The 23136-nt window shown below is 41.1% G+C and overlaps 1 protein-coding gene across 4 annotated transcripts in view; it reads left to right on the plus strand.

The window, feature by feature from the left end:
• Window positions 1-23136, plus strand: part of jmjd1cb (jumonji domain containing 1Cb) — a 152054-nt gene that overhangs the window by 120527 nt on the left and 8391 nt on the right. For 2 of the 4 annotated variants that reach the window (XM_056245865.1, XM_056245868.1), the window contains 16 exons: window positions 2556-2661; window positions 3582-3706; window positions 3936-4079; window positions 4457-4501; window positions 4908-5172; window positions 6058-7721; window positions 9711-9883; window positions 10348-12509; window positions 15852-16053; window positions 16757-16971; window positions 17169-17321; window positions 18877-18966; window positions 19085-19212; window positions 20966-21179; window positions 22006-22205; window positions 22495-22773. In XM_056245865.1, coding sequence (XP_056101840.1) covers window positions 2556-2661; window positions 3582-3706; window positions 3936-4079; window positions 4457-4501; window positions 4908-5172; window positions 6058-7721; window positions 9711-9883; window positions 10348-12509; window positions 15852-16053; window positions 16757-16971; window positions 17169-17321; window positions 18877-18966; window positions 19085-19212; window positions 20966-21179; window positions 22006-22205; window positions 22495-22773 — 6165 coding nt within the window. The remainder of the gene's footprint in view (window positions 1-2555; window positions 2662-3581; window positions 3707-3935; window positions 4080-4456; window positions 4502-4907; window positions 5173-6057; window positions 7722-9710; window positions 9884-10347; window positions 12510-15851; window positions 16054-16756; window positions 16972-17168; window positions 17322-18876; window positions 18967-19084; window positions 19213-20965; window positions 21180-22005; window positions 22206-22494; window positions 22774-23136) is intronic. The other 2 variants (XM_056245866.1, XM_056245867.1) reach the window with 2 other exon arrangements.

Raw genomic sequence — 23136 nt, forward strand, 5'->3', positions numbered from 1 at the left:
TGGCACCAAATCTTAGTGAAGACTGTTATTTATTTATTGGCAGGAGCACTTCAGTGGCTTATGCCTGCCGAGAACAGCAAATATAAATGAAACCTGTCACATGGACAATACAAACAAGATGTTTCTGAAACGTAAGTCCTTCGGAGAGCCAGGGAACAGTATGGAACACTTCTGAGCAGCTGTTGGATGGAGAGAACATGGAGATGGGCTGGAGATAAAGAGCAAGCCCCACACCCAGGCTGCAGGCCGCTGGACGGAGAGCAAGAGAGGGGAAGGAAGCTGTTTTTATCTGGGTCAGAGTTTGGATCTGGAAGCACTTTCCTTTTCCCCCCAGTGCTGAGCACCACCCTGTTTCGCAGTGTCTTCCACCGCAGCGCCATGTGGAAAATCCTGGAACATATTGCTGTTAAAGTGATGGATGGCAGCCCGGTGCGGAATGGGGTGGGGGGGATGTGGGATGGAAAGAAAAGTGCATCTGCTCCGTCCTTCACAAGGGGGTGTGTGTGCAGAGGAGATGAGATTACAGCTGAAGTCTTGCTGAAGGTCCTCGACCAGACTATAGGAATGAGATCACGTCTCGCTCTGTGATTTAAATTTTATTGTGCTTAGTCACAACATTCGTCATTCGTCTGATTGTGAGCTGCTTCTCATTCCTGCTAGTGTGCATTGCTCTGATTGGAAACATTTGGACATGGGATATCATTTGTTTCATTTGGATGTTCCTCTTTCTGTCGTTAAGTGTAAGGTCAATGTGGAAACCAGGCTGTCCTAACAGATTCCATTCTTGGATGCCACCAAGAGAGAAAGTGCCCTGTGAAACCTGCAGGCCAATAAATAAACCATGTGCCCTGCAATGCTCTTGCTTTAAAACAGAAACTGGAATGAAGGCTTTTGTATGTGTGCATGAGTAATGCGATGGTTGCCACTAGGGAAAGGAGGATACAACAGTTTAGCCACACTGGTGATGCAATGCGATATTTTTAAGACAAACCACAGCACCACTTAGTTTCCAATCTACACACATCCTCATTAAGTGCAAACATGTTACTTTATGGCCTCATTTTTGCAGGTGTCACTTCTAAATTACAGATCTGATCTGACATTTATTATGAGCAACAGTGGAGGACCTAAAGGAGACATGTCATGGGTGGCATATTTCACGCCAAAAGTAAACAAAAAACATCATCACAACATGACATCACAATGACATCGGCAATATGTTCCAGAATATGAAATCATAATAACAATAAGCACATTAACAATTGACCACCTATATTTACGTATCTTCACCTACCAGTATTGACCCGCCCTGATGAACGTCAGTGTGAACCTTATAACTGGTACATGGAGATTAGCCAATTAAAACAGTAGTCATTTTATATATTGGATATTTCCAGGGCTCAGTTCATGTGTTCACTAGGCCTGCTGTGTGATTGTGTAAATAACTGAAGCTCCTGTCAGCCCCCGCCCCCCACCCTCTCTCCACTCCTCATCACCATCAACAATTAATGGAAGTGCAGGGCGGATATCCCTCTCACCCTGCCAGACCCATGACACACACACTGTTTCACTGCTGGGCTCCTGCAAAGCGGAAATGTATAGCGTCGCCATGCCTGAGGTGTGAGAGCTTTCCTGTGCTTGTTTCAGATTCTCTGGGTCACTGGCCTTCATCAGATCGTTCAAATCTCTCTGTAACTGGAAATATGTTAGCAGTAATTGCAATGCCTATTGCTATTGCTCATACTAAGGCTTAGGGTTTTGTTTAAATCACTAAACCTATGTATTACATTTCATGACATACAGTATCTTGCCCTGCACCGTATGTGCTACAGACATGTATGACACCTCAAATCATACAGCTTGCTTACGGGCGGCTGTCACTGTAAACAAGGCTTAAGATTAATTTCAGATTTAAGGTGTAGTCACATTTACTGTTGCTCTGTGAAATGTAATGGGCGAAATCCAGTCATTTCAATAGGAATCCATGCGATTGAAGTTAAGGTTCCCCATGCAGATTTTGCTATTTTTCAAGATGGTAACATTTGCTGTGCTGACCAACAAAAAGCTGCATGGTTTGAATAAAGTGACTTCTGTGTGAGCAGTGCTTCATAGATCTCTACGCTATTGGCAATGGACACTGGTCCTGTTTTTGTACTCAATTTCACTAATGTAACCGCACCTATAAAATTGATCTGAGGAGAGATTTGTTCGCACTTCTCACACATTGTTGCACATGGTTGCTGCATAAAGGTGTGGTCACACTGGCAACATTTGGGCAAAATAGCTCAATCGTCAATCGTATAGCGATGCATGAAGCACCATTTACACAGAGTTTACTTTCCAACCAAGCTGATTTCGCAATCAGCAGTAAATGTGAGCGCACATTAAATCTGATTGATTGTTTGCGTGGTTGATCCCTTAATTTAGAGGTCAAAGAAAACGCTGGGACTGGTCAGTGGGTTCATTATTAACTCCAGCACTGTTTCGACTTTGCATTGTGTCCTTGTAGTTTTGTTAGTGATATGCTAATGTTTTACCTTTTTTTTTTTTTGCAGGATGAGTTGGACAGTTTAAGTCCGGTTCTTAGGGACTATCCACATCTCCATGAAGAAGTGAAAGCCTGGGTGAAAGATCAAAAAGTTCAGGAAATTTTTATGCAAGGTAAGCTTGATCACAGTAGTAGTTCTTCCTGAACCGACTGCCAACTCACTTTCAGTTGTAGCTCTTTTCTGGTACGGAATGCTCACTCTTCAGGATCCAAAACAGAAAAGTCCCTTCCTTTTCACTTGGTAGGAATTACAGAAGTAAGGGTGTTGTTGTGGTCTTGGCAGAAGGTCTTGTTTACAAAGTCCATAACAAAATTCCAGGCTCACAATTAGTGATAATTGTTGAACTTGGCAGTTGACAAGGGCAGAATGGAAAGCATCTCTGAGCCAAAGGTTTTGGTGGGGAAACAGAGCACAAAAAGAAAAAAATAAACGGCCTGTGGTTTTGTGCAAACGTGGCCCTATGGTTTATGTGCATGTGAAACTTGATGTCAGGGAGATGCATTTTGGGTTGTTGTAGGCACAAGGACAGTGAAGGGTTAGCTCTTCTAGCAAGGCATATGAGCGGTGTATTCAGGAGTAATTAATGGGAATGACCTGCCCTGCACTAATGAGCTCCAGTCAGTTTGGACACCTGCCAGCGTCCACTGCGCCTAACAGCATATACTGTAGATACAAGGTTTGATGTGTCATCTCCGAGGTAAAGGTCACCCAGAATGAACAAAAAGAGAGCTTTGCAGAATGCTCACATTGTTTTTTCCGTACAAGAGTAGACAGTGACCAAGGCCGGTTGAGCTCCAAAAAATATCAAAAAGGCACCATGAAAGTAGTCTGATGACTCCTGCCCTGTTGAAATGAATTGAAAATTAATGCAATTAAAAAAATCATGGTAGCCAGTTATGTGATAATGTGTATAAAACCACTGTTTATAGAGTAGAATTGCCACGCTGAAATAAAGGGACTGTTATTAAATTAGTGTACTGATAAAAATCAAAGTGCGTTTTTGAAAGTGTTTCTGGTTCCTGATATCTCCAGGTCCCTATTCATTGAATGGCTACCGTGTACGAGTTTACAGACAGGACTCAGCCACCCAGTGGTTCACGGGCATCATCACCCACCACGATCTCTTCAGTCGCACTATGGTTGTCATGAATGACCAGGTATATCTGATACCATACAATGTTTTAGTTCTGTAAAATGTTTTGCTTAATAAGATAATATGGTATGAGACGCCCTCCTATTGATAATGTACTTTTTTTTTTGTTATTATTATTACAATAAAACTGAAAATTGATGGAAAATTGATGATTTTCATTTCCATGGTTCATTGTTTGAAAAAAAAAACATTTGTGACAAAACATTTGCTATCTCCTCTGACTCTGTGTGCAGGTACTAGAGCCTCAGAACGTTGACCCTTCCATGGTACAGATGACCTTTCTGGATGATGTGGTCCATTCTTTATTGAAAGGAGAAAACATCGGTATCACGTCGCGACGCAGGTCTCGCTCTAGCCAGAACAGCAACACTGCCCACGTGAGTGTAACCTACAAGAGCACACACATATCTCCATGCATATATGTGCTTTTGTTGCTAGATGATCAGCGCACCTGCCTTCCTGGATTAACATTGTGTTCACTGATATATGCCAGTTTGTATTTCTGTCTTGTGCATGTCTGTACCAGTGTCTGTCTGTGCTTCTTACTGGACGTTGTGTCTGTAGCTAGCTTTGAAGTAAAGTTCCTATGTGCTTTTTTTAAGAAAACTAGAGCCTTGTAGAAAACACATATCATTGCTCCCTTCATCATTAACAAGACTTCTCTGTTCCACCTTGTTTTTTTTTGTTTTGTTTTTGTTTTTGTTTGTTTTCTTCTCTGTTTCCCTGTTTTAAACATTAATTGGGGATATGCAAGCAGACCACAGGAGGGAGACCAAGCGGCTCTACAGGAATCACTCAGGTACCGGGCCGTACCCCCCTCTCTCCATAGATTTAGAGCTGCTTTTGTACCACCTGCATATCCCTGTCTATTATAATTATTTCTAATTAATTTATTACAAGTGCTAATGCTTACCCCGATTACCGTTTCACGTGCTGTGCTTGCATGGATTAAATTTGGGGTGTAAATATTTTTTTGAGATATAGGTTTGGAAAGCATTTTTAAGAGCCATAGGAACTCTTCTTTTAAGCCTAGCTCTGTGACCACATTTTTTACAGTGTGTAGTGCAGTCGTTGCTGGCAAGGAAATGTTTTTGATATTGGTGATTTTTTACTTAAAAATTCTCTCTCATTCTCTATAACCTAAATCCATTACAAGTCCTCTCATGCCCTTGTTTGCTGTTTGTGCTCTTTTTGTGTTTTTCCAGGGTCATTACACACGTGCCCAGGCCAACAGCCCCAGACCTGTAATGAATTCCTCTGGCTCCACCCCCAAACAGGCCTCTCAGGCCCAGCAGCAGCAGCAGCAATCCCAGCATGTGCAGCAGCAGGGATCCCAGCAACACCAGCAGCAGCAGCAGTCCTCACCAGGTCAACAACGCGGCCCACGATCTTCACGTCGGAAAGGTTCCGACAGCAGCGTTCCAGATGAAGAGAAGATCAAAGATGAAAAATCGGACAGTGGAGGAAAAGGTAAAACACTGATTGTTCTTACACTAATTACACTACTGCAGTGTAATGGTAGGCTAATATCACTTCTTGTGTTACAACCCCTACAATCTTGTGTTTCTTATACATTAAGGTGACAGATAGGTCTGTAAATTATGAAAGAAAAAAAAAGAAAAAAGTTGCTTGCGTCTTCCCCTACCTGTCTTTCATGTCTTGCTCTAAACATGGTGAATGTGGAGGATTTTTGTATTACTTGTGTGAAATTTTTTCATAAATTATGCTTAAAGGACTGTAGGTCTGTGACTGAATTGCTTTGATTCAGTCTTGTTTGGATTTTGATGAGAAACGAAACAGCAGTTGGAGCTCTTCACTCAGAGGAATTAAAACAAAATCAATCTCTGGATTGATTGGATTTTCCTCTATTATGGCTTTCATGTTTTACAAAGGCCTTTTATATTTGGCTCGGTCTAGTGCTTTATATTTAAGTTGACGAAACCTTCTACTGGATAGGTTCAGTGTTAGCTTCTTGGCCGGATGCCCACCTGGTAAAAGATCATTTAGATCCTTCCATCATAATTCCTGCAGTACAGTGTTTGGCAGGGTGCTGGATCTGTGAGAGATGAGGTGAGTGCAGCCACCGCAGTGAAATAGACATTTTAAGTGTGCATAAATTCTACCGGAGTCCCATACATCACACTTCTAATGCAGCACTTAAGATTCAATCAGCCTTTAACCTAAGTACAAAATTACATCATCCTTATCCATTCTTGAATAATCAATTGGATTGAGTTTCTTATGCACTCTTGCATAAGCTTGCATTTAATTATTTGCTGGTGGCACGTTTTGTGTCAAAGTTCTTGTTTGTGTTGAAAGTTCTTCCTGACAGAGTGGGTCTCTTTTTTTTTTTAGATCCCTCTAAAAACAAAAGCAAGCAGACAAACAAGAGGAGGAAAGCAGATGAAGAAGACAAGAAGGGTAGTCTCAAGCGGCTCAAAACAGAAGCGTCTGACCTCTCTGAGAGCAGCGACTCTGAGAACTCTAACAAGCAGAGCGTAGACTCTTCATCAGAGCACAGTTCAGAGAATGAGCTCAAATGCAAGAGCACTTCAAAAGTTCCTGAGGAGGTGGAGAAGTCCCAGGGATCCAAGCCCGTGGACGAGTTGAGTGTAATCAACAGGCTGTCTCCCTGGGATGAAATGCAGGATAAAAGCGTCAAGCCGGTGGCCGTGGAGGTAACTCAGCTGGCAGACAGTGAACGGTCTGGAGAAAAGAGATCTCAACTGCCTCCTCCGGCCTCCTGTACACAGAACCAAGCCTCTGTACCGGCAGAGGTCCAAAGCTGCATTGTCGAGATGAAAAGCACTGTGAAAACCCTCCCCAAGGACCATTACTGCACAGGGACACCTCGGACGCACACGCCCAAGTGCGTGATTGATATCACAGAGGATGCAAACACGCAGCCCAGTTCCAGAGAGAACTCTGAGGCCGTATCGGCCTTGTTGGCATCACAGAAGTGTGATGCCTACAACCCCGAATCAAGACATTTGGTGCTAAACGCCTCCCACTCAGAGTGCAGGAGGCCGGAAGGCGAGCAGCAGCAGAACGCTCGCAGCATAGGCAGTAAAATTGAATTCGCCCACTCTGAGGTCATAAGGCCGGTGACATCAGTGAGTGAGTCAGCAGCCCTGGGCGAGAGAGGGAAGCTCCAGCAGCAGTATACATCTATGGTCATTAAAAATGCCTCGCTAACCGAGGACATCAGGAAAACCCATAAACTCAGTCCTTCTCCTGAATCGCCCAAACCTAAGTCCAACTCGTCCCCTGACATCCTCAAGCCCAAGTGCAATCCTTCACCTGACATCATAAAGTCAAAAACTCACAGCATTCATGAATCCTCCAAGCCCAAACCAAATACATCCCCTGAGGTGTCCAAACATAAACCTCGCCACCCTGAAAACCTACCAACAATAGGCCGTTTGGCGCTCAAACCTGATCCAGATGTACCCCGCTCCAGTTTTAAGCCTGTGCTAGCCCGCGGGGCACTCTGCGAATCCACAAAAAGCCCTCTTGTTGTCGACAAAAATGAGCATTTTACGGTGTACAGGGACCCTGCGTTGGTGCGTCCTGAATCGGACGGCAACCACGTGGCGTACCTGCACCCACACCTGCATTCACTACATGGTTCTTCTCACACCACGTGTCTCACACCCAGCTCACACCACCCGTCCCACCTCCTCCCTTCTTCCTCCATGAGCCACTCGGTGCACCACCCACACCTGCTGCCCTCCGTACTGCCCACAATTTCACCAGCCTCTCTCCTGGGCAGCCATTCCCGGCTGGATTCCACAGGACTCGGGCACCTGGCCTTGGCCCACCACCATTCCCACCAGCAGCAGCAGTTCATCCAGCAGCAACAAGGGTTGCTGGCCCAGACACATGGAGGTGCCTCATATAACCAGCTTGGCCTCTATCCCATCATCTGGCAGTACCCAAACGGTACCCACTCCTACCAATCTGGGTACAAGTGGGTACATCCAGAGAATGCTGTCAATTCAGACTCCAGCCTACGGAGGGTAAGTGTGTGTGCCTGTCTGTTTACTAGCCCTGGCCATTATAATTCATATAGACCGTATTGCAGCAATGTGCATTGTGAATTAAAATGCACAACGTGTGACTGAGGTTGTGGTTAGGAGATCCCTTAGAGGATGGACATATACTCTCTCTTTCTCTTGTTGCTGTCAGGGATTGTTTGTTTTGAACTCAGCCTGAAACAATATACCCTAAAGCAATTAAGCTTAATGTGTGTGAGCATGTGCTTGTATGTGCTGTATCATGTCTGGACACATTTCCTAGCTATTAGAGATACCCATTCACTTAAAACTAATTTAAAGGGTTAGTTCACCCAAAAATGAAAATTCTGTCATTAATTGCTCACCCTCATGTCGTTCCAAACCTATAATATCTTTGTTCATCTTTGTTCACCCCCCCCCCCCCCCCCCCTATATGGACAGCAACATCATAATCAATTTCAAGCCCCAGAAAGGTAGTGAAGACATCGTTAAAATAGTCCGTGTGACTACAGTGGTTCAACCTTAATGTTATTAAGCGATGAGTACTTTTTGTGCACACAAAAAAAAAAAAGATTTATTCAACAATTTCTTCTCTTCCCCGTCACGTTCACGTGAGCTCCACGACGCATGCATGTGGTGCTGACGCAGGATTCGGCCAATACTGAGCTGCCGTTCTGACGTAGAACCTGGAAGTGCCGCGCTGTGTTTACAACGTGAAAAGCATCAGAGACTGACAGGGAAGAGAAGAAATTGTTGAATAAAGTCGTAATTTTGGGGTGGGGTTTGTGCACAAAAAGTATTATCGTCGCTTCATAAAATTTCGGTGAAACACCTGTAGTCACATGGACTATTTTAACAATGTCTTTACTACCTTTCTAGGCCTTGAAAGTGGTGATTACGTTGCAGTCTATGGGGGGTATATCTTAATTTGTGTTCCGAAGATGAACGGAGGTCTTACAGGTTTGGAACAACATGAGGGTGAGTAATTAATGACAGAAATTTCCTTTTTGAATAAACTAAACTTTTAAGGAACATTCTGGGTCAAATACAAGTTTAGTTCTATTAACAGCTTTAATAGCTATGTTTCCATCCACCTAGTTTTATGCGCATTTTGGGATATCACATAATAAAAAGCTGGATGGAAGTACCAAGATGCACATAAATTCTAAAAATGTACATAAAAACTTTTGCGCTTAATTGAGTCGGATCAAATTTTTTATTCGATAAGAAAACATGCACATAAACTATGATGGAAACACTTTTACCGAATTAATTCATTGATGCGCATCAAAAAATGTGACACCACGACAGGACGGCATAACTGGACAAACTAACGGATCTCGTTACACAGCATTTGAAATGCTGTTTTGGTCATTCTAAAATGCCTGAGGAAAGTCTGTCATCAAAGTGGTTCGGTATAATTGCCTCCCAGAACTGTCTTACAATACTACGTAGTACATAGGATAATATGATCCGTTTTTTTGCGTTTCGTCTGTGTGCTCTTGAGGCGCAAGTAATTTTATATATGAAAATTATTATATATACAATGCCTTTTCCTACTGCAGTAACTTACATTTTTCTTATATCTTTCTGGTATTAAGCACCTGTTTATCAGGAAGTGATGATTTTGTTCTCTTCAGCTCACTGGATGGAAACGCTACTCTATCTCCCATTTTTCCCATAAGTTAAATTAGCAACTATGGATGGAAACATAGCTAATGGCATGAAGGGTGTTTTACCACAGAAAATAATACAATAGTTTCCCTATAGACCTTTTCCATTTCTTTCAACCCAGAATATTCCAAGATAATGTAACTCAACTGTAATTACTTTGTTTTATATTGTTCATTATAAGCACGTGTAAGAGAAATCACAGAATAAGAGACAGTCATTCTTATGCACAATTTGTGTGCTCTGACTTCTGTCAGAGAAGTGTATGTTGCCTTGAGTGCATTATGACCTTCTGAGTGTGTGTGTGTTTGTGTGTTGCAGAACTCTCCCAGCCCCTGGCTGCACCAGCCCACCCCTGTAACCTCAGCAGACAGCATGGGGATTTTGAGCCATGTCCCGGGCAGACCAGCCAGTGCAGAGCCTCATAGACCCATCAAGATCAGCTCACACTCCAGCCCGCCACTCTCCAAAACCCCCGGAGAACTCCACAAAGAGTGAGCACGCATACACTTGTGTCTCTCTTTCTGTCATTAACACACACAGTTAATCCATTCCCAGAGTCCTGCAGTGCCTGGAACTGCGGCTAGCTGTTAAATACCTTGTGACCAGAGGTGGAACAAATGCCATGTGATAGGAGCACTGTACGCTCATTCAGTGACTGGGCGCATAATTAAACTATTCTATTATAGCCCGCTGAATGTCTGTAATCATTTGAACCACCCCAGTGCGGTTACCTAATATCTGAGAAGGAACATACTGTAGCACCTACCCTAGAATAAATATTAGTCCAGCATCACTATAACTATTGTACAAATCTCTCACGTATTAAAATATTCAATGTGTTTGATATTTTCAGATATGCAGGTATATCTGATTATTTATTTTTTTACATTTGTAACTGTTTTCTATCATTCTATTTTTTTACGGTGTTGATTTTTTTTTTGTATGGCTGCTTCAGGGATCAGGACAAGAATGTGTTTGGAGACCCTCTGCGTGGCCTGTCCAGTGTCCACCTTAAGCAAGAGCCGGACCGCAGCCGGACACCTAACAATAAGGAGCTACACCGCCTCTACATGGAGCCACCCCACAGCAAGCAGCAACTACCACCACGCATGCCTCAGGATGGGCCCGACCGCACCAGCAAATATAAAGAAGAGAACCGCCGCATCCTTCTGGAGAGCATTGAAATGGCCCCCTTCACAGCCAAGATTCGCGCCGGAGAGACAGAGCGTGACCCCTACTCCCGCATTTCCTCCCAGCCCAAAAGCCATGAGAAAGAGGTTGAGCACTCTGTGGCTGATCTGTACAAGTACAAACACTCTATATCTCAGTCCCTCCCGCAAACCAACTACTTCACCACGCTGTCAAATAGCGTTGTAAACGAGCCACCACGACTTTTCCAATCCAAAGATCTCAATCCGTACTTCGACAAGGCACCCGCAGCCTCTAGCCCCTTGTCTTTGAGCTCGTATAACTCTAGCCACACCAAGTCTTTGTCCAAGCCTCCCCCTCTCATTAAGCACCAGCCAGAGGGAGAGGGACTGGTGGGCAAGATCACCGAACAGCTCAGTCAACAAGCACCCATACACTCACTCAGTACCTCAGTGGTGACACTCAGTGAACGCTGCAGCCCAGCCATCTCTCCCTCAAGTCAGCCCAAGGGCATGCCAGCCTTGCGTAGAGCACCAGTCTTTCGCCCACCCACCCAGAAAGCGATTGACCGCAAGGAGGGGCCCTACGGTCGCCTTTCCCCACCCACACTCACCCCAATCCAGCCTGTTAGCTCGGCGGGAAAGGTGTCAGAACAGCAGAAACCACCCACCCTGCTCCCAGAGCTCAGGGACGAAAAAAGCGGAGCCGAGCTGGGCTCGGCCGAATCCTGGCAGACTACCGGGGAAGCAAAGAGCCACGAGAAAGTGGCCTGGCATTCAGAGAATACCCAAGGGAAGCCACAGGCAGCCATGGCATCTGTTATTGTCCGCCCTTCTACTTGCATAAAATATGACAGTTCTCTAGGTCCCAAGATTGCCTCCAAAGAGCAACTTGGTGGCAGATTGTTTGCTGGCCGCACTCAGTCAGACTGCCTGAAAGTGGCCGAGAGCTGGGAATCTGGGAGAGTCATCCTACCAAACACAAATTTGGAGGATCCCAGTGATCAGTACAACAAAAACCTGATTAGAGCATCACCAGGTGTCATTCCCAGCTCAGTAGCAGTTGTGGCCAATTCTGTGTGCAACACTAGGACTAATGAAGCAATTTCTACTGCCAGCAGCACGTTTAGCACGCAGAGCTACAATGGAGCAGATCTTTCGTTCTCCATCTCTGGCACTAGTGGTAGTTCTAGACTGGAAAGCACTGGTTCCAAAATCCACCCTCCCGCTGTTGTTGAGTCACAGGAGGGAGGTTCGAGAACAACCTCCCCTAGTTCGCTGCCTCAGGCCTGCTCTGCTGGCTCCACACAGGCCTACTCAAAGAACTATGTTCACCTGAAGAAGGCCAAAGCGGCTCTGGCTGCGGCACAGTCTCGTGGTTCCAGCAGCGCCTCTGAGAGCGAGAGCAGTAGTGTCAGATCCTCTCAGGACTCGCCCACCATTGCCCAGGATAATTCCATGCCCAGCAATCCTCCCAGCAAAGCCAGCCCATTGCCCAACGGACAGCCAGCACAGGTGTGCCAGTCTAACTACCACAAGCTCAAGAAAGCCTGGCTCACACGACACTCGGAGGAGGACAAAAACACAAACAAATCTGAAAAAGGTGGGAATCCCATATCTGAGCTAATTAAGCCATGCTCCGTCAACCTGATTGCTCCTGCACCTAGTGATGTGGATCTAGGCAAGGACAGCAAAGTACAAGAGGACAAGCTGTCTCAGGAGGACAGAAAGACACGGCGTACCCTCAAGCGTTCCTACGAATCGGGCTCGGAGAGCGGTGATGACTCCGACTCTAGTGAGAGCAAGCTGGAACAAAGGACTAAACGGCAACCCAAGCCCACTTACAAAAAGAAGCAGAACGACCTGCAGAAAAGGAAGGGAGACAATGAAAAGGAGGAGGATGAGGTGAAGCCAAATGGTATTTTCCGGAGTGCCAAGGAAAAAACCAAACTCAAGCTGGCCAGTACTAGTAAGTGCACCTTAGTCCACATCACAGTTTGAACATGCGTGTTTAGTACACTGCAAAGTCATTTAGCTTGCCCGGTCTCCCAAGGGTCAAATGGAAATTTTAGTTTCGATGGCACATTTAATATTAGATATTAGATAAAGATATTAGATAAAAGTGAATATGTTAGTACATGTTCCAAGTGTTTTTGTATTGAAATTATTCCCAGAATAAAGGCTTTAAAATGTAGTAACTTCCTCCACCAGTGAACCAACTTTTTTTGGGATAATGTTACCTAGGCTAGAAATTATTTTAACCAATACCTAAATAACTGTTTAGATATTTTAAGCTGTTTTTGTACTGTGGGCAAGGCAGCTTTTATAAAATTTTGGCAATCATTTTTAGTAGTTGATAGTTAATAGTACATAGCAATTCAATGCTGATTAAATGACAATTCAATCCAGCTTTTATTACATTTTGGTAACAATTTTTTGTATTTAATTGTAAATAGCAATTCAATGCTGATTAATATGAATGTAATAAAGGTCACAGCAATAATAGCAAATAATTATAGTTTAGAAACAGACTCAGTAACCTCAAAATGTTAATTATTTAATTAATCTTAAACAGTAACGCACACAGCCAGGGCCGGTTCTAGACATTTGGAGGCCCTAGGCAATATTCATGTTGGAGGCCCCCCACCCCCAATAAAAAACTCTTGAAACAAATATGATTCCTAACCTTTTAATTTATACAACATTTAATTTTAAATGTTTTTACTTACACAGTACATAAGTTTGGACACATTAATATTTTTAATGTTTTTGAAAGAAGTCTCTTATGCTAATCAAGCCTGGATTTATTTGATCAAAAATACAGATAAATAATAGTGAAATATTATTAAAATTAAAAATAACAGTTTTCCTATTTTACTACTTTAAAATATATTTATGTGATGCAAAGCTGAATTTAGTGTCATGTGATCCTTCAGAAAACGTTATAATATTCTGATTTATTATCAAATGTTAGAAATGGTGCTTAATATTTATTTTGTAACCTGTGATACTTTTTTTCAGGATTTTTTTTATTTATTATTATTAAAAAGTTGTTTAAAAAAGTCTTCACTATCCCTTTTTATATATTTAACACATCCTTGCTGAATATTCCTGTTTTTCTTTTTCTTTTTTGTATTTTTGATCAAATAAATGCAGGCTTGTAGAGCATAATAAAAAAACTTCTTTCAAAAACATTAAAAATAGTAATTGGTCCAGACTTTTTACCAGTAGGCTACATATTAATCAAACTTCATCTAAGGTAATCTCTTTTTTGTTTAATGAAGATGTTATTGTTATTGTTATTTTGCTGTTTTATTCAATTTATTCACAGTTCCAGAATACCACTTCAGTGATATATGCTTTTATCATTTTTTTCATAGCTGGTATGGGCAGGATTTTCCCCTCCCATTTAATAAATATTCGACTGCAGAATGCAGATATTGTCATATTATTAATATAAGTAGGCCTAATATGATATTATGCATTGCATTGCTAGCTTAAATATGCTATACACAAATGAAGTGGAAGAGAAAGACACGATCGCTACTGATTAGAAAAAAAATTCTAAACTGATATTATTGGCGTAAGTAGGCTGATGTCAGACATGGTATAATCTAATCATCAGCAGAATTTAGAAGATAGACCCGAGATCCTTTATTTGAAACATTTAAAAATGTTGTAGTGTGTTGGCTTTTTAACTTTGAATTCAAACGTCTTGTCTTTTACTTTTGTAGCGTTTTTAGTCAGCTCCCGACGCTATGTTATTCATTGTACGCGCAAATTCAAAGCGTCGCGTCTGGGCACGTTATGACGCTCGCGCTCTTTTAAACTCGTAATAAAGCGGTGAATGTTTTTTCCAGAAATGACGCTGATCTACAGTAGAAGTTTATATTTAGAATACATTGCAATCACTCCAAAATAGATGACGACAACGCACACACCTGCATTACGAGCTGTGCTTCTTTGCGTGCCTATTTAGGCTTTTGCTTCGCAGCACCTGATGGGCTGGCGTTAATGTGACGTAATGTAACAGTCTATGGTTAAGATAAACATCGTCACTATTTTTAGTTAATTAATAAATATTGAAATAAATTGTAGATAGGACATTTGTAAAAAAAAATAAAAAAAAAATGTATCCCTCTGTCTGGGCCCCATCCAGCCAGTCGGGCCCTAGGCACGTGCCTAGTTTGCCTTTGCGTTAATCCGGCTCTGCACACAGCGTAGAGGAGAATGACAGCGCTACTACTTTGAATATTAAGAATTTTGGCATAAACATGTAAATTACATACAGTAAAATGATTGACAATGAAAAAATTACAATAGTGATTAAAATATTTATTACAAACTAATAAAGGTTTGTACTGGTTTTATTCATCAGGTCTCACACACAATGAAAACTTCTTGTTCCTTTGAGTTTGGAATTTTTTTTTACACAGTAATCATCAGACTATCTCTTCTCCTGTCACTGAAACTGTCCAGTAAAAAAAAAAACTTCTTACGAACACTCATTTTAAGTAGCGTTTAGTCAACTAGGTGCCTATAGCACATTGAAAATATACTTGACTGGTAATAAATTAGTTGTACTGTAAAAAAATCATGTTTTATTGAATTTTTCCCCACTCATATACATGTATATCCCACAATATGGAAGTAAAACAGTAGCACCTCATTGCATTACACGAGATCCAGGGGGCGGAGTTGGATCCAGATCTAAGGGGTGGAGATGGGTAGGATTAGGGGTGGGGTTAGGGATCAGGGGGCGGAGATGGGTAGGTTTAGGTATATGTAAGGTGGGAAATCCTCCCCCTGGATTTCGTGTTCTGCAGTGAGGACCATCTCAAGTAAAATGGATTGTGAATGCCGTAGTGAATGTTTCATGTTAACTGTGTGTGAGAAAGAGAGCAAGGTGTGTTTGGTGAACATCTGGATGGCAGCTGTGCAAATAGCTTTTCCTAGAATGCTCACGTTTATGTGGAAAACATCTCCAAGAGAACTTGGGTTTTTATTAGCGCTTTCTGATGATTGCTGTCAGCAAAATGGAGCCTCTTTGTAACTGCATAGCTTCTAAAGCTGTAGGTCACTGTAACGGTACAGCAGGTCACAAATGTCAGTTATGCTTGCTTGTGGTTACAACTAAAACATTACCCCTTCAAACCCTGCACAATTCTCTCACTTTCCCCACCTAGTGATAGACTGATATATCCCGGCCACGCTAATTATTGAGTAATTAATGTGCTTTTTTTATTTGTATGCAATACATTGTTTAATGGATAAAGTAATGTAATCTATGATATGCAATCTGTGGAAATAGATGGCATTCCCCGATCAGTACTGAAGGACTGGAGGAAAGTAAAGAAGCTAAAACAGACGGGCGAGTCCTTCCTGCAGGATGACTCGTGCTCTGAAATCGGACCCAACTTACAGAAGTGCAGGGAGTGCCGCTCCGTCCGCACCAAGAAAGGGGAAGAGTCTGCCCACTCACCTGTCTTCTGCCGCTTCTACCACTTCCGTCGGTGAGTATAAAGTGAGGAGCTACATACCATATTTGCTGTGCACCCTTCAGGCTACATGGTAATACTAATAATTTGTGTAGTGTAGTAAATATGAAGGGGTGTTGCTGCCGCACAAATATTCAAAAACTGTAGTGCAGTAGAAATAGACAATATAAAGCCAATACAAAATAGAGAACATGCCAAGAAAAACAGAAGATGGTTGTTTTAGAAATGATGAAATAGCTTTTTGCAAAATGTGAATTACATGGTCTTAAAATAATTAAATCTCTACTTGTCTGACAATAAGCAAACAGCATTTCCTTGAGCATGAGTCATTTGAATTGAACCTTGTTAAACTGTAGCTATCCCACAATTAATTGTGTTTAAAAGATTTATAGAAGTTATTGAGTCCCATCTGTGGGCACAAAGGAAATGTAGATCTGTGTTTTCAGTGGGACATGGATTCTAACTATTTTTGACATGTATAAAAATACTTACCGTTGCTAGGCGCCTTGATGGTTGTCTTTAATTATTCTTTCCATTTAAAATAGGCCAGGTTCATCTTGGTTGTTCTATGAAACGAGTTTAATGTCATCTCACAGAATGCACTAGTATTAAGTACTTGTGCTTTTCAACCGTGTCTTGTGTCAACGGTTTGTTGTTATAGAATTGCTCTTAGGAAAGGAAATAAACTCTAATTGCACATTCTCCTCCTCATTTCCAGCCTCTCATACAGTAAGAACGGAGTGATCCGGATTGATGGCTTCTCCTCTCCTGATCAATATGATGAAGAGGCGCTCAGTCTCTGGGCTCCTGATGGTTATGAAGAAAACAACCTGGACCTGGAGACCTCTAAATACATCCTCAGCTACATTGGAGACAAATTCTGTCAGCTGGTTTTAACTGAGAATACTGCAACTACATGGATAAAGAAAGATGGTGCGTTATATACTGCCCAATAGAGCCTTTCCTATTTATTTAACAGTATTAAAACATACATGACCTCCTAAAACATTGTTATCAGTACACCCTTATATTTACAGCAGGCTAAGTCAAATGTGAGAAAGGAAAAAGAAATAGTGGGTGAGCTCTATGAATGTCCGTTTCATCCTTCTCCTGTTTGCTTTGCTCTGCAGCCAAGATCGCCTGGAAAAGAGCGGTGCGCGGAGTGAGAGAGAGCTGCGACGCATGTGAAGCCACATTGTTTAACATTCACTGGGTCTGCCAAAAATGTGGATTTGTGGTGTGTTTGGACTGTTACAAAGCCAAGGAGAGAAAGAGCTCCAAAGGTCAGTCGTCATTTTCATATTCACCTTTGAACACTGACTGTGCTTGTACTCTCCTGCTGTTGATATGCAGTAGGCTCAAAAACCCTAACTGGACTGGAAAAATGCCCAGATATTTAAAATACTGGTGCAAAAAAAGTCTCTAGTTAATTCTTCTGCTTTATTTATTTTTATTTACTATATTTTTTAATTTTTTTTACAGTAGTGACCTGTAGCTGTCAGATTTTTGTGTGAGTGTTGTTAAATCTGAAGCTATTATCCCAACATATAAAAGCTTTTTTATACACTACCGTTCAAAAGTTTGGGGTCAGTGAGATTTTTATTTTTTGGAGGAAAGAAATCAATACTTTAATTTATCAAGGACAGTAAAGACATTTATAATGTTACAAAAGATTCTATTTCAAACAAATGCTGTTCTTTTGAACTTCCTATTCATCAAAGAATCCAAAAAAAAAAAAAAAAAAACTGTACAACTGACATACCAACAACTGTTTCAACATTGATAATAATAATAAATGTTTCTTGAGCATCAAATCCTCATATTATACTGATTTGTGAAGGATCATTTGACACTGAAGACACTGACACTGGTGATGCTGAAAATTGAAATCAATTGAAATTGATTTTGCACAGTGTTTTGAGTGTGCGGCTGCTGTATTTTTACAATTCCTGATGATTTAATGTAGCAGCACCTCTCTACAAGACATTTTTGACGGATGAGCGGTGGTTCTTTTCTATTTAATCCAATAAGCGCAGCCATGGTTAGCAGAAGAGAATTCTTTTAAAAGTATTTAAAATCGTACCGACCCCAAACTTTTGAACGGTAGTGTATATATAATGTAAATGTGTTGGAAAAACAAAACACTAAAAGTGGTTATGGTATTTACAATTATTTAGTAAAAAAGGCAAACTACAGCTACAGGTTTTATTTGACCATGCAAAAAAATACATGAAAAACAAAAAGCTCACAGGAAAAAGCATACATTGACTATAACATAATCAGTTATTAATTTTTCTCTCTCTTGTTTTTTTTTAATGATTTGATGAAAGACAAAACTGTGTTCAGTTTTTTATATAAAATAAGCGTAAAATACAATTAATAAAGACATGTCATAAAAGGTATAACTTATGACTGCTGGTGTGTAGTTTTCGCTTTGGTTTGAATGGCAGCACTTGTGTGTGTTTGTGTGCTGTACGATGTGGCAGTTGTTCTAGGTCTGTCTAGCTCGGCTGTCTCAGGGGGTTGAGATGTGCCTCTATCTCTTCCTCATCTTTGTTCGCCTCATTTAAGTCCCTCATTCTTGCTGCAGATCTTCCTGTCTTCTCTAGGCTTGAATTCTGCCGCAGGGCATAAAAAAACCCCCTCCAGCTCTAGAGGTGTCATTTCTGCTGAATCACATCTGTGCATCTTTTCCTAAAAGGCTCAGAGCTCCTTATTTACTTTGAAGCATAAACACCACGGCTCCTCTACGGGAAATTGGGCCAGTGACAGCGCCCTTCTCTGTGCGTGTTGTTGCTCTCAGTCTCTGTGAGTAATCCACCTTTTCTTATTCCGCAGATAAAGAGCTGTACACTTGGTTGAAGTGTGTCAAGGGACAGCCTCATGATCACAAGCACCTGATGCCAACACAGATCATTCCAGGAACTGGTACGGAAAGAGATGCTTTCACTCTGGCGGGATCCCAGATTGCTTGTAGTTACGCCTTTGGCTGGAAGTAGAGAAAGTGTGCTGCTTTGACTTTGTTTTTGTTTTGTCTGTGTTTTAGTTCTAACGGACTTGGTGAACGCTATGCACATGCTCAGGGAGAAGTACAGCATTAAATCACACTGCTCGTGTGCTGTGAAGCAAAACACCCTCTTCAACAAACTGCCATGCACCAATGGCGTCTCCCAGGTATGTGTGTGTCAATGGGCAGACCATAGTCAGGGTTGATGCCATTTTGTAATTTTACACGAATGCAAACAGAGCTCTGAGGGATGTTTGGTTGTGGTACTGGATGTTGAGAATCTGATGTCAGTACACTTCAAAAAAGATTTTCCTACTTAGTATTTTTGTCTTGTTTTCCAATACAAATATCTAAACATTCATAAGGTAAGACGCTACAGGCATAGCACTGGTCAGTTTTGAGATTTTGGGTTATTTGGCTTTTCATAAGATGTTGTTTCAGACTAATGGAAAGAAAATATCCAACATACTCTTTTAAGGGTTTATTTTGTTGTACTTTATCTATTTGTATCTGTAGATTTCAATTACAATACTTATCTTTAAAGGCCATTTTCTCAAAATTAGTTTTTTCTCCTGCTTTCTTGAAATCTCCACTTCAGTAGCACTTACATACACCACACATTACAGTTTTATTCCTACCTATATTCTAAAGGTTTTTACATAGGTGTTTGTTTATATATCATTTGCCTGATTTTAGACAACATTTTATTTCATTTTATTTCAAAAACATGGTGATTTTTTTGTTGTTGTTTTCTGGCTGTTGACAGTATTTTCTGATTATGTATGGAGTGATAAAAAAAAAATGAAATCCAGAATCCCTTCCAGAATACATTTGACTCTAATATGTCAACAAATTGAAACTTTGAACCTGAAATTTCGAACCTGGCTTTATCCAGTGTTCCAGATTTATTTTTTGGAAATATTCAAATTAGTTATTTATTTAATGTAATTTGGATATTTAAACATAATATTTCAGAAAACTTGTAATATAATTTTTTTTTATATATATATATAATCAAGTATGATTATTTAAATTATTTTATTTATTTTTTATCCTATTCATCTGGGGTGTCTTGCCATAAATCAAGACATTTACTTGCAAAATTACATCTGCCAATGGGGTAATTCAAAGGGAAAATAAGTTTTTGAACACCATTGGCAGATATTTAATTTTAAACGCTTAATTTTTTTTCAGAAAACAAGACTTATAAAGTGTTGTCATTTTCCATTTCATGTAAATATATCTTTATTTTAGAATTTACTGGACAAAGATAAAAAGCAGTGGAATCTTAAAAGAGCCAAATATTGACAAATGAATTGCTCCTATCACTATTATAATAATTTAAATCTGTTAATTTCAAGGAATAGTATCGGACATACAAATGGAAATCTGCCTCAGCAATTTCTGTAAAATGATTCAATCAAATGCCAAATCCAGTAATCACATGATAGGTTCATCCTGACAAGCGTGAGAAAAGTAATGGATACCATGTTACAACACTGTATGTTTGCTACTTCAGCAGTGACCTGGTGTGACTCAACTCAATTCTGTTCAATAGATTCCACTGTTGATTGTTCAGGCAGTAAAACATACATTTTGACAAAACGATCAGATGTGATTTAAAGCCTTAAGACAGTACATCCCATTGAGCAAACCATACATCTATCCCTCTCAGCCACATTTCCATTCACATGAAATGAAATTGGGCATCAGCCTTGAGTACGCCTCATGAAAGTGCGTGCTCTCAGTGTAAACACAAACTCTCACACTCTCAATCACGCACCGATTTTCACATTCTGTTCTGTGCTGGAATGTTGAATTCAGTCCTGGTTCATCTCTCAACCACTAAAAGTCCACAATATTTCCCCTCTCTCTCCTCAAACTGCTGAGCTGTCTGTGACACACTCTTTCTTTTCACAGGTGTTACAGAACGTGCTCAATCACAGCAACAAAATCTCTCTGTGTAAGCCTGAGGGCGGCCAGCAGAACTCGTCTCTGAAGGTGGAGGCCAATGGAGGGAGCAGTCCCGTCAGCGACACCAGCACCGACAGCAAGTTCACCCCGCCCGAGTCCCAATCGCCTCTGCACTTCCTGGCCGATCTGGCCGAGCAGAAGTCCCGCGAAGAAAAGAAGGGTGGGTACAAAACAATAAAACTACAATAACAAAAAGGTACGATTGAAGTTATTGGTAGCCAGGTGCCGGAGGTCTGCCAGCTGCCCCGTGTTTTTCCTTTCTCTGCAAGCGTGTGCGTGCTTGACAGACCGCCAACATTCCACAATCCTCACATTTAGTGGTGTACGTTACAGGCCTTCTCAGTTGTGAGCTCCCACAGTCTAAAGAGCTCACCTAACCACATGTTTATCCAGTTCTTCAGCTGCTCTCACATGCCGAACACGCTGCTCTCTCCAAATGAACTGCACTTAAAAGACCATCAGCCCTGTGGTCGTTGGCACACGTTCAGTTCAGTTTGTTGCCCAGTGCAACATATAGAAGTTTCTTCATTTAGCAGCTGTGCTTAAGTTACATTTTTTGATAAGTCTACATTTTTTGCGTTTTATGTCAGCTCTTAAAATATATTAATATATTTTGCTTTGCTAGTTTTTTGAGCAGTATATTTTTCTCGGTACTTGAAAAAGAGCCTACCCTCAAGTCTGTGATATTCTCTGCTGTCCTCTAGATATGTCTCATATCCCTTTTCAACCAGCAACATGATTTGAGGCATTTGAAGCGATAAATCTAATACAAAAGGTTTTGCGTTTCGCTACTTGCATTTCATTGCAACTTTAAATCATAATAAAAAGTCCCACTAAATCATTTCTAACAAAATATTGTGGAAATGTTTTGGTGAAATGTTTTACCAAAAGTCTTTCTATTTCTTTTGCTTTTGACTTTCATGTGATGTGAAAGAGATTGAAATCTGAGGTTTGAACAGTAGTACACCTGTGCTTCTCTCTTGCAGAAAATAAGGAGTCACTTGTAGGGAAGATAAAAGAGGAGAAGGATCAGTCAGATCCTTTGGAGTCTCTGCACAGTAAAGCATCATCCCTGGAGCAGGGATCAACCCTACGAGACCTCCTCACCACCACCGCAGGCAAGCTGCGCCTGGGCTCCACTGATGCTGGCATCGCATTCGCTCCTGTGTATTCCACTGCCTCACAGGTCAGAGAAGCAACATCTACTGATCACACTCAAACAGAGAGACTGTATTAGCATACAGAGATGGCAACATATACACACCCAATCAAAAGTATGCACATGCTTGACCTTTAAAAAGCTTTTGATCTAAAGGTTTATGATTAAAATGAGCTTTTTAGTAATTATTAGTAATAGTAATAATAAGGAATGACTTGGCGTTTCCATACTTTTGACTGGTGGACAATATAAATATACAAAAACTAATGGTCATTGTCCTAAAATAGCTTATAGTTTCATTTGTTGTCTTCCACAGATTGTCAAGAGTGGTCGCAGCATGCCCAACATCCTGGATGACATCATCGCCTCTGTGGTGGAGAACAAGATCCCGGCGGGCCGTGGCACCAAGCTGAACCTGAAGCACGAGCCTCTGGAGGAGCCCAAAGCAGAGAAAAAGAAAGCAGTGGAAGAAACGCCCAAACTGTACACTGACATCTCTCACTGCTGGCTCTACGAACGCAAGCTGCTCTGGCTCAAAGACCACCGCAATAGCAACAACTGGAAACTTTTCAGGGAGTGCTGGAGACAAGGACAGGTCCGTGAAACAAACAAACAAAAATACAGAATCTTACATTACGTTCTGTTCTGCTGGAGCGGTGGTTCTTTTGAAGCAAACAAATCCCAATTCTCATGTAGTGTTTTGGTACCTCTCAGTGTTATTGAAATTTGAAAACGCAATACACGCCAAACGTATTCCAAAATTTGTAATGAGAATTCTGTTATAGACAACTTTTAAGGTCTCCCTGTCGAATTTTCACCAAAATAAAAGTTCAGTGGTTTAACATTTGAAATCAAAGAAAGTACTTTTTGCTTTTGTTTGGTAAAATAATAATAATTATTATTATATTAATTATACAATAAGAAAAAATTATAATATCACTATTTATGTAAAATTTGG

This window comes from Rhinichthys klamathensis, unplaced genomic scaffold, assembly GCF_029890125.1.
Source record: "Rhinichthys klamathensis goyatoka isolate OS25496 unplaced genomic scaffold, OSU_Roscu_1.1 h1tg000035l_1, whole genome shotgun sequence".
Taxonomy (NCBI): Eukaryota; Metazoa; Chordata; class Actinopteri; order Cypriniformes; family Leuciscidae; genus Rhinichthys; species Rhinichthys klamathensis.